Consider the following 12,118-nt stretch of genomic DNA (forward strand, 5'->3'; position numbering starts at 1 on the left):
TCTGTCTATCACATTGTACTTTTGTGTGTGTGTGTGTGTGTGTGTGTGTGTGTGTGTGTGTGTGTGTGTGTGTGTGTGTGTGTGTGTGTGTGTGTGTGTGTGTGTGTGTGTGTGTGTGTGTGTGTGTGTGTGTGTTGTCAATCTATTTTTGGTCCCTTCAAGGCCACTGAATCCTCATTCTCTTCCTCTATCTCTCTCTCTATCTCTTTCTTTCGTAAGTTGTATGCGTCCCTCGATCTATATGTTCTTATGGTGGTTCCACAGCCTGGGGCTGGGAGAATACATATGACGTTCATGAGTAGTGCTACCACTGGGGTCCTTCACAATTGAATGTAAACATTATAATACCAGCAATTTCATGTTCTCTTTTCACACTATTGTGTTCTATCAACTTTTTACAATGCACTTACTTTTTCGCTCTATTTCCTCAATGTAAACCCGATCATCTAAAAATGTATGTTCTATTTCAGATGATCCTTCCAATAATATTCCCCTTTGGTTCCTTCTCTCACCCATTATCTAATTCATCTACCTCCTCCAACTCCGTCTTCTCTCTCTCTCTGTCTCTCTCTCGATCTCTGTCTCTCTGTCTCTGTCTCTGTCTCTCTCTCTCTCTGTGTCTCTCTGTTTCTCCTCTAGTATTTACCTAATGAATGATTAATAGACTTTGTGGGAATAGTCCAGACACTCGAGGCACCATGGTCTCCCATAACATCTCTCCCCCCCCCCATTCTCCCCTGAAACTGCAGTAGCCCAACCATTTTCTTTTTCTTCCCTCTCTCTTTTTTCCCTCCCTCCCCTGTCTCACAACCTGCCTTTCTTTTATTCTGTGCCAGTCTTTCTCCGCCAACACCTCCAGGCCTCATCCAGCCACTTGACACTCACAATTGCACTATCTTTCTCACACACACATACACACACACACACACAGACACAGACACAGACACACAGACACACAGACACACCCACACACACCAGTGCAGTGTGTTGGACAATCACCATTTGTTTCATGAACCTAACGGCATTAAACTCCTTCGTAGACACTACACAGACACACACACACACACACAGAGTTTGCGGTTGTGTTTTCCTCACATGCACGCTGAGGTGAAAGCAGCGCAGAGGTCGGCCAGCAACTGTGCACCACTGTGGCCCCCTGGAAAAGCCCTGAGTCTGCAGCTCCTCTGTGAGTCTGGCACGCCTCTGCCAGTCGACTAGCTTCTGACTAGACCCCCGCCTCGCCTCCTCCTGCTCCTCAACCCTCACTCTGTCTGTCTTCCTGTAACCCTGCCTGTCTCTCTGCCAGCCGCTCTCCGATCGTCTGCCTCCCTGATCGTAACCCGGTCTGTTTGTCCGACTTCCAGTCCGCCCATTTCTTCCTACTTCCCATCATCTTCCTACCCCCCCCCCCCCCCCCCCCCAACGTCCTGTCCCGTCTCTCTCTCTTATCGCTCTCCCAGCGGTCTAAACTTGACATCTCAATCCTGGGCTTGAAACTCAGTGATGCAGCAGGCGATGGTGTGTGAGAATGTGCTCACAGCAACAGCAGGGGCCTTAGGTCAAGAGGTTCACAAAGTGGCAACACACAGGTAGAATGACCCAGTCGGCCACATTGTGTGTGTGTGTGTGTGTGTGTGTGTGTGTGTGTGTGTGTGTGTGTGTGTGTGTGTGTGTGTGTGTGTGTGTGTGTGTGTGTGTGTGTGTGTGTGTGTGTGTGTGTGTGTGATGGGGGCTGCGCTTGGCCCATCAGGTCTGCCTACGCTCCCCTGTGTATGTCATGTCATTAGAGTGGCAATGTTGAGGCAATGATGCCATCACCCGGTCCATAGCACCCTCTCCGGATGTCTTTCTTGCTCCCTCTCTCTCCGGCTCTGTCTCCGTATGTTTTCCTTTTAGTATTTTCACGCCAACACTTTGTTTACCCCATTGCGTTGCAAGTGTCATTTTTGTTTGGGCGGAGGCGGGGTCCTGGTAGGACTGGTGTGCGTGATACATATGATCGTACAAAGAGATGCACTGCTGCAAGTGAAAAAAATGACAGAAGCGGACGAGCCCCATCTGCAGCCATAGAGAGAGAGCGGGAGAGGATAGAGAGGGGGCTGACAGAGATGGGTGAGGTGGAGGGGAAGGGTGGGAAGATGGAAGGGGGTGAGGAGAGAGAGAGGAGGGGGGAGAGGAGAGGATGGAGGAGGGAGGGAGAGAGGGAGGGAGAGAGAGAGAGAGTGGGAGAGGAGGGGGGAGAAAAGAGAGGCGATCTGACCTGGATGACAACAGACTAACAGACGCTCTATGATCTCATCGCTCTCCACACCCTTCCAGCCCCTCACCCCTCCAGCCTCTTCCTCCACTCAAGCCATTGTCTCCATCTCTCTTCCCACTTTTGTTTCCCACTCACCCTCGCCCCCTCTTTCTCCCTCCCTCTCTCCCTCTCTCTCTCTCTCTCTCTCTCTCTCTCTTTCTTCTCTTTGCCCCACTTGTCCTACAGCTCACCCCATCTCGTCTTCCCTCCTTGTCTTTCACCCCCACCCATCCGCCACTGCTTTTTACCACCTGCCCCCCGCTCATCCCATATTCACAACTCCTTATCCCTCCCTTTGCACACACACACACACACACACACACGCACACGCACACGCACACACACACACATTGTGTGTGTATTGTATGTATAGTGTCCTGGAGCAGAGATTAGGTGCACCCGTATCCTCAACTCTCCAACTCAGCATTACATTATTGATGATCTGTGTGTGTGTGTGTGTGTGCGTTCTGTGGCTTCTCTACATTGTGTAATGGCTATCTAGTGTCTCCCCCAGGAGAAAGGGAGGGAGGGGCAGTGAGAAGGAGCACTGAGGTCAGGGAGGTTAAGTAGGGGGAGGGGGGGTGGTGATTAGGTCATGCTCTTGTGCCTTATTCAGAATCTCTGTCGCTGTCTCGCTGTGTGTGTGTGTGTGTGTGTGTGTGTGTGTGTGTGTGTGTGTGTGTGTGTGTGTGTGTGTGTGTGTGTGTGTGTGTGTGTGTGTGTGTGTGTGTGTGTGTGTGTGTGTGTGTGTGTGTGTGTCCTACTCTATGCATACACAACAGTCATTCTGACTGCACACATATTTGCTTTTTGGGTATGCCGATGAAAGAGATTTGTGTGTGATACCGATCCAGTGTGAGTCAGGACAGCTCGGCCCGCGGCAGGCTCAGGGTGGAGAGCAGGACAAAGACACCTGTTCTAACTCCCCAGGTCTCCACATTCCTCTTAACATAATCCCCCTATCTGCCACACACACACACACACACACACACACACACACACACACACACACACACACACACACACACACACACACACACACACACACACACACACACACACCTACAGTCACACTCACACACACAGTCACACTCACACACACAGTCACACACATGCTTGCAGAAGCATACTCAAGCGTACAGCAATACCCAAAACAAACGCGCAACCATATGTACATTTGTTCGTGCGTGCACACACACACACACACACACACACACACACACACACACACACACACACACACACACACTTGCACAAACAATCCGCAAACCAACACGCATATACTCTCAAAGTGTATCAGTCAAAATAAGGTGTGCTACATTGTTTAAGAACTATGCAACGACAAGGTTTATAGATCACATTAGCTTTTCGATGGTATGGACTTTGATTGGAAAACTGAGGCGTTACATCATGCTATAGGTATGCGTTACCAGCAGTCTCTCACACACACACGCATGTCATGTTTTTCAATGAATAATGAGTAGCCTGTTGTCCTCTACCGGCTTTAGGTAGAAATCGTCTCCTTGTTCCTATTCCCACACAGGCTGGCTGCCAGTCAAAGCAGTGCCTTGAGTATTTACCAGAGATCCATTTCACTCGATGACCTGAAATGTGATGCTTGCGAGTGGGTGTGTGGGTGTGTGCGCGATTGTGTGTGTGTGTGTCCGGTCGGAATCCTGTGTCTGTCGACCTCTGTGTCCTGTGCCAAAGTCAAAGTGATCATTATAGAGGCGTCAACACACACACACACACACACACACACACACACACACACACACACACACACACACACACACACACACACACACACACACACACACACACACACACACCCTAACATCCAGTATTTCTCTGTTGTCCTGTTTTGTTCATATCTGTTTATTCTTGTTTTCTAAGCGTTTTGTTTATTTACACATTCAACAGATTCCTTCACACTTGTTAGGCCTGCCGTCAATCATAGTTAAATCCCAGTGTCCCGCGTTGCATCTCCCTCCATCCCAACGTTTCTTATTTTTAATCCATTCGACTGTATTCCAGACACAGGCCCTATGTTGTGACAGGGTTGACTCACTATTATTAGTAGGTGTGTATTTTTCATAGGCGTGCGTCTGTTTGTTATTGTTTCAGCGTGCGGCTATAGGCTAGGGGCGGGTGCTCTTTGTGTCGGCGGGTGTGAGGATGAAGAGGAGTGTTTGTTTTTAAAGCAAACACCAACGGAAAGACATAACGGAGGAGTAGGAGGAAAGTAATGTTAGTTTTCCCCATTTGGAGCTTCCTCTTACCTGCACACAACTGGAAACCGGACTGACTAAACATGTGAGGGCCTGCATTAACATATTGCTCTGTTCTGAATCATTGTCAGAATGAATTGCATTCAATAATACTACTGCTGCATTATTGTTTGCACTGCAGTGGCCGATCATGAGTTATCTTGGTATTAAGTGTTGTCTTACTTGAGTCAAGGTCATGAAATTGAATCTGATTGGTCCGTTACGTAAGCTAGCAAGCAGTCAACCTGTCCTGATTTGCCTCCAGCTTCAGAATGAGTTATTTAGTTCATAGTCAAACATGATCTTACACCTTGGCTCCCTCGTCTATATTCTAGTATATTATATATGGTGGAGTCTGGACATGATGGTGGTATGGATGTGTAGGAGAGGAAAACTAGCCATCCTGGGCATGGAAATGAATTAATGAAAGTTGAGGAAAAAATATGTGATACATGGTAAGGAGATTGACAGTTCCCTGTAGCATAGCTTAAGCATTTGAACTTTTCGCTAGGATAAGACCCAAAAGTGTTGAGGGACGCCCACCTTCGTCTTTGCAGTGAATAAGATCAACGGTTTAACAAGATGTGCTGGGAAGGTGTAATGCATATTTCACTAAGGAAGTGTAGGAGCTGGCGGAAGGGTCAATAATGTACAGCGTGGTGCAGAACCGGATCTCTGTGTGGGTACGAGCCATTAATGGACGGCATTCAGAGCGATTCATATAGATTGTCCACTAATGCCGAGTTGCTTAGCCGACGTGCTATTGACATTATAAAGTGTTACGCAACAGCGGTTAAATGGTAAAGAGTGACCCAGCACTGCAGAGAGGGATTATCTGGACTACCCCTGGCCCTCTGTCCCCTGAACAAATCCATTGACAGAACTGAACAATGGTAATCTGTTGATCGAGGCCTCTTGTCTCTGTCAGGACCACTGTGAGCAACGTCACAGTGGACGTCCTTGCTGATGTGAGCTTGTAATGTAAGGCTGGAATGCTGTGCGTGGGTCGAAATTAGTAATGAACCGCCCTCTGTGTTGCTTCTGTATCATCCACTCTGTGACAAATATTGGTTTGAGGTTGATGATGGTGGTGAGCTCCGAGGTTATTATTGGGTGGCTCCCTGGGTGGTTCAATGTTCATTTTGTAACAGTCCTGATGGCCCTGGTGTGTCACATCCTTTTTGATGAAGTAGAACGTTGGCCCACAGACACACACACACACACTAACGCAAACATACGCACACACACAGTGGAACATGTTCTCATGACACCCTTTCAAGATGTAAAGTCCTTGTAAACGTGCATTTGGACGGCCGCGGGGGGTGTGTATCACACATCACACATGCTCACAGCAGATAGTCATGAGCCCGCCAGTGTTTCCATCCGCCTCCTCCATGCTGCATGGAGGAGAGGAGGGGGGGGGGGGGAGGACCTGACGAGTGGCTGCGTGCTTTCCTCCCATCATTGGAAAGATGATGGGGCCTTTGCTCCACAAAGCCCACTAATACCATAAGTGACTTTCAATGCGATGTCCATAATGTCTGTGTTGACTGTAGCCTACTTGTGAGACTATTGTGGGCTTTGCTTCTGTGATTATGCATAGCTTTCCTCATGACATTTTTTCTATTTAGGTACAAAACCTAAACCTTCTATTTACGTAGACAAGTGTACAACAGCATGTGTGTTTGTACTCCGATTGCCCACACATTCCTTCACCATCGCAATACATCTGAAACAAAAACACACAGAAAAGATGCTCTATTGCCGTTAGACTTGCTAGAGGGATGAAGACAGACGTGTGAAACGCAGCGTACTAACATGAGGGTAGGGTGTGAGTCACACTGGGTTGATTATTTATTATTCTTTTTTACAAGCCCCGCACAAGGGTGCATTTAAAAAAAGAAAAATGTTATTCAAAATATGTTATAATAAGACCATTGTCGCCAATGACTGAAGAGTTTACCGAAGCAAGCACTGACCGCAGGTTTTCTGCCAACCCGTAAGGTCGTCGGTTGTATTCTCATTTGAAGCGTCGAGCTGCCTCTGAACAAGACGCCTGGCCCTCGCTGCCCCAGCACTCCAGGCTCCTGTCTTACCTGGCCGACCCCGTGAGGGTGGGTGGGTGGACGTGATTCATCCATTGCTAAGCAGGTTGAGTGGCCGCCGAGGATGCAACTGATCAGGATTGAAGCGCCATGCAAACACAGTCTATTCGCCGCTCCTTCCCCGGGCCCTGCTGCCTGTGTGGCGTGTGTAAATGGTGACGGAGGCCGCACAACAAAATGTTCTTGGCGGTAGGGAAGGGGCAGGGTGAGGCATGCCAGGGCAAGCAGCCTCCTCTGGAAGGCCGTAATCCCCCTTCTTCTCCTAGACCAGACACCACTTACCTGGAATAACTACCAGCTCTGGCTCTTATGTGTCATCTCATTGTAGCGCCGCCCCACCCTGCCTGGCACCTGCGCTCCGCGCCTGATTTACCCCGCTCAGCGAAACACGCCTGCCAAGTTTCCTCGTGTGTTAGAAGATGTCTTTTATTAGTGAGTCAATGCACGCTACCGGTGATGCTCATCCAGTTCTCCTTGTTGGCGCTACTAAAAACGTCCCATCCTCTCTTCCTAAGCGCACACTGTTATGGATTACAAACACAGTGGTCATTTTACAATGTGATCGGTTCACCCAGCTGTTCCGGTCTCCATGCTAAACCTTCCTCCTCTCCCCCTCCTTCTCTCCCTCTCGCTCTGCTTCTCCGACCCAGGTTTCGCCTTCCCAGACTGGGCCTACAAGCCCGAGTCGAGCCCCGGGTCCCGGCAGATCCAGCTGTGGCACTTCATCCTAGAGCTGCTGAGGAAGGAGGAGTACCACGACGTCATCGCCTGGCAGGGTGACTACGGGGAGTTCGTCATCAAGGACCCCGACGAGGTGGCCCGTCTCTGGGGGGCCCGCAAGTGCAAACCGCAGATGAACTACGACAAGCTGAGCCGTGCACTGAGGTACGCGGGGGGAGGGACACAGGGGAGGGGGGAGGGGAGTTGTTTACTTTGTGTCGGGGTAGGATGTCGCCACAGGCGTCACGTAGGTGAGGTTGTAAGCCATATTTCTGAGATTTCACCATATTTCTAAATCGTACACTGATGTGAACTGAACAAGACATGGCTGTGGTATTTGAATCCTCATTTGTTGTAATACATGGACAGTGAAATACTTAATAGATGGGCCTGAATAGGATTTATTGTATTACTTTATCGAATTGTGGGGAAAACCTGGAAGTCACACAGAATTACATAAATACACCCATTCCAACAAACACCTGCATAGCACGCAAATATCCACCAGGAATCACTTAAGCCCAATCAAGCAATTACCCTGTGTTTGTGAAATAAGCAGCAGCTGTGGCCCTTGGCCCCGCTGCGCAGGGGCCACCACTGATTTGATTGAGGCCGGACTTCACGTGGAACCAGTGGGTTAAACCAGGTCCGTCTTACACTCCCAGTCTATTTATACCCCCTCAGCGGCGGAGCAGCCAACTGGTTCCTACCTGTTATAGTGGTGACGCCAGCCCTATTCTCAGAGAGGGGTCTACCTTCTTAAATATAGCACCCAGGTCATCCCACGCAGATGTAGTCTGGGCTAAATGGGAGCACAGCAGCCGGGCCAAGCCCCTCGACGTGTGAGGGTGTTGCCCCAGGGACATGCTTGGCAGGGGCTGCGGCCTGGTCTGACTTGGGGCTGGGTGGATGACTTCTGGTCCTGGGGACTGGTGTATGCTTTTGGGGGATTAGGAATGGCATGTGATGGGTCAACCTAGAGTCTATCAATGGTGTTGCTGTAATACATCATGTTTCTGTTCTCGTGGTTCTTTTTCGAGAAGATATCAGTGCTGCCGACTTATCTAAATGAGCACTAACAACCGCAAGTCAAACACATAGACGTAACGTGGACACACCATGCAAAACCTCAGACCACACTTTAAACATTAGAGCAGATAAGAGACTGGAGAGCTCGGGTGATTGCAGATGGTGTGATGATTGTATAAAATGTGGTTGGAATGCAACAATACCAATGGATACACGCTAAATAATATAACAAGGCAAATGCTTGAAAAATTATTTGTACGCTTTTGACTGTCCCTAAAAGGACCCACCTGTGTTTGGTGATTTGAATAATTGATGCTTGCGAGCGATCGATGGTATTATGCGTATTAGTGTTACATTATACATGACACTGGACACCGTCGGCTGTGGCGCGCAGCATCGGTGACATCACGCATCAACGGGTATCGCTTCTCCGCTATCGCCCGGCCCGCTGCGGTGAGCCTAGTCCTCTGCCTGTAGCTAGCCTCTTCACATCCGCCCCACCCCCCGTCAACACAGGAGCAAGAGGTCCTGAATAAGCACTCTAATGTGATAATAAACAACAGCGCGTAGGCTGCTATGGGGAGGACATTTGCATTGATTTGCTGGGTTCAGAGTGGACGGGCTTACAGTGTTTCACTTACCGCGCAGTCTGCTGCGGCGTTCAATGCTCGCTCTTCGTTGATCGCGGGGAATTACCAAGCAATTGCTAATGCAACAGCAGCGAACACGGGTTCCGCATGCTTATATAGTTACATCAACACCGCCGCAGCCATCCAGAATTAGAGAGGAGAATGTGGATGAGGGATCAACCAGGCTGTTTATTTATAGGCCCTCCGGCCACTGATGTTGCAACAGCCTGGGATCCCATGCCCTGCTAAGTGCGTGGCTGCGTATGTATAGCAGGTCTTAGTGCCGGCCACTGACCCCGTCTCAAGGGCCGATTACCAACAGGTTTAGTCTTCGTGCCGCTGCCCTGGTTAGCTCTCCTGCCCCCGTCTCACCCCTCACACGTCACACGTCTCACCCCTCACACGTCTCATCCTTCACATGTCTCAACCCTGACCCTCCCCAGGCCAGGACCTGGGGAGGGATGCCCTCCACCTCCCTAAAGACAAACCCTTCACCGTTCTAAGGCCGTGCAGACCCTACAATTACAATTACAATTAGGGCATTTAGCAGACGCTTTTATCCAAAGCAACTTACATCAGTTAATACACAGTCAACCATGGCAGAGTCAACCATGGAAGGCGACAGCCAGCTCGTCAGGAGCAGTTAGGGTTAAGTGTCTCGCTCAGGGACACATCAACACTCAGCTAGGAGGAGCTGGGGATGGAACTAGTAACCTTTCGGTTAGACGACAATTGCTCTACCTCCTGAGCTAAGCTGACCCTCCATCTCCACCTCCCAGACCCTCCACCTCCAGCTCCCAGACCCTCCACCTCCCAGACCCTCCACCTCCAGCTCCCACACCCTCCACCTCCAGCTCCCAGACCCTCCACCTCCAGCTCCCAGACCCTCCACCTCCCAGACCCTCCACCTCCAGCTCCCACACCCTCCACCTCCAGCTCCCAGACCCTCCACCTCCCAGACCCTCCACCTCCCAGACCCTCCACCTCCCAGACCCTCCACCTCCAGCTCCCAGACCCTCCACCTCCCAGACCCTCCACCTCCAGCTCCCACACCCTCCACCTCCAGCTCCCAGACCCTCCACCTCCAGCTCCCAGACCCTCCACCTCCAGCTCCCACACCCTCCACCTCCAGCTCCCACACCCTCCACCTCCAGCTCCCAGACCCTCCACCTCCCAGACCCTCCGCCTCCCAGACCCTCCACCTCCCAGACCCTCCACCTCCCAGACCCTCCACCTCCCAGACCCTCCACCTCCACCTCCCAGACCCTCCACCTCCCAGACCCTCCACCTCCAGCTCCCACACCCTCCACCTCCAGCTCCCAGACCATCCACCTCCAGCTCCGACACCCTCCACCTCCAGCTCCCAGACCCTCCACCTCCCAGACCCTCCACCTCCACCTCCCAGACCCTCCACCTCCACACCGCCCAGGCCTGGCCCTCCACTTCTCTGCCTATAAATTGCACATTTATTTGTCATTCCAAGCTCAGCTTTACAAAGCAATCATAGTGGATTACGATGTAAACACACAAACACCCTCACTCATACACACCTGATCAGAGGCCTACAGCTCACCACATCAGACAGGAGGATCACAGCCTCTCAATATGCACATCAATGGAAAAATGTCAGGAGGTTTAATGACTGAAGATTAATGAAGGCCTATAAGCATACACATGAACATACCCACGTACACACACACAGGTCTTAACTATCCCCATATGGTGTAGCGATGCAACATATAGGCCACCTTGTGATTCTCATATGGAGAAAACCTGGTGCTCATAATGAATGCCAGAGTCAGTATGGCCCTCTGAACACTCACACACAATCACACATACACAATTACACACTTCAAACACCATGGCTGTCCGTAATGTACTTTTAATCGTGCCTTTGTAATTATTATTTTTACCCCCAATGATGTTATTCTTTCCCGTCTGCAACGCACATGTTAGAAATCCCCTTTATCAGGGTGTGTGTGTGTGTGTGTGTGTGTGTGTGTGTGTGTGTGTGTGTGTGTGTGTGTGTGTGTGTGTGTGTGTGTGTGTGTGTGTGTGTGTGTGTGTGTGTGTGTGTGTGTGTGTGTGTGTGCATGCACCTTGGTTTTCCTGTTGGAAGGATACAGCCGTGGTCTCTGCGTCATCTCAGTCCCCCGCTCCCATGACTGCTGTGAAATCCCTTCTCCTGTAGAGATAAGCCCCCGTTGTGTGTTTGTGTGTGTGTGTTCATGTGTGTGATTGAATCCTTGGTTGTGAATAAGAGGGACTCATCCTTGTCAATCCTTGTACACTAAAATTATTATTTTGTACATAGATTTCTATTTAATTTAGTTATTTTTATGTATTCATTGGCTATTATTTTGTCTGAGACGGAGGTTGTCTGAGACAGAGGTTGTTAGAGGTCTGCTTATCAATGCATACAAATCCCACATGTATGAGCACATGTGATGGTAAGAACCCTCAGTTTAACGACCTGGCTGGGTCATTAGGAGCCCTGACCCCGGTGACCCCGGTGACCTGTGATCAGTGGAGTCGGTCGGCCCCTGCTCCTCCACTCCTCTTCTTCGTCCAGAGCTCTGAGGGCCTCAGTGGTAACCAAGTAGAGGTCCAGTCACACTCAGCTAATTAGAGGAAAAGGCTCTTTGGTGGATGTGAATTTGGCCATTATTGTTGGATAACGACAGTTTTCAATGCATAATTAATATGAACACACACACACACGTATAATATATGTTTGTATAATAGGTCAAAGATTCCCCACTCACCAATGTTCTTTGTGAATGGCATATAAAAATAGTATAAATGCTTTTTTGTGTGCACACCACTCAAGTGAGGCCCACTGACTTGCAAAGCAGTAGACGCAGACGTCGTGCAAAGCAGCAGACGTTGTGTTGCAGGACAAACAAAACGACACTGAAATGTCCTTTGCCTCGGAAAGGCTCATCTGAAGTACAATGGGACAAAGTTGCATACAAAGTAACATCCAGAACTCTTGTTGAGTGGATGCTTAGCTATCACGGTAAAATATAGACTCAACGACTCAAAGAAGTAGAAATAACTGCATGT

General features: G+C 49.7%; 1 protein-coding gene across 1 annotated transcript in view; it reads left to right on the forward strand.

The window, feature by feature from the left end:
- The window catches only part of erfl3 (Ets2 repressor factor like 3), a 42,788-nt gene that overhangs the window by 20,685 nt on the left and 9,985 nt on the right, over positions 1–12,118 (forward strand). The window contains exon 2 of the mRNA XM_030370213.1: positions 7,325–7,559. Coding sequence (XP_030226073.1) covers positions 7,325–7,559 — 235 coding nt within the window. The remainder of the gene's footprint in view (positions 1–7,324; positions 7,560–12,118) is intronic.

Source organism: Gadus morhua, chromosome 11 (genome assembly GCF_902167405.1).
Source record: "Gadus morhua chromosome 11, gadMor3.0, whole genome shotgun sequence".
NCBI classification, from domain to species: domain Eukaryota; kingdom Metazoa; phylum Chordata; class Actinopteri; order Gadiformes; family Gadidae; genus Gadus; species Gadus morhua.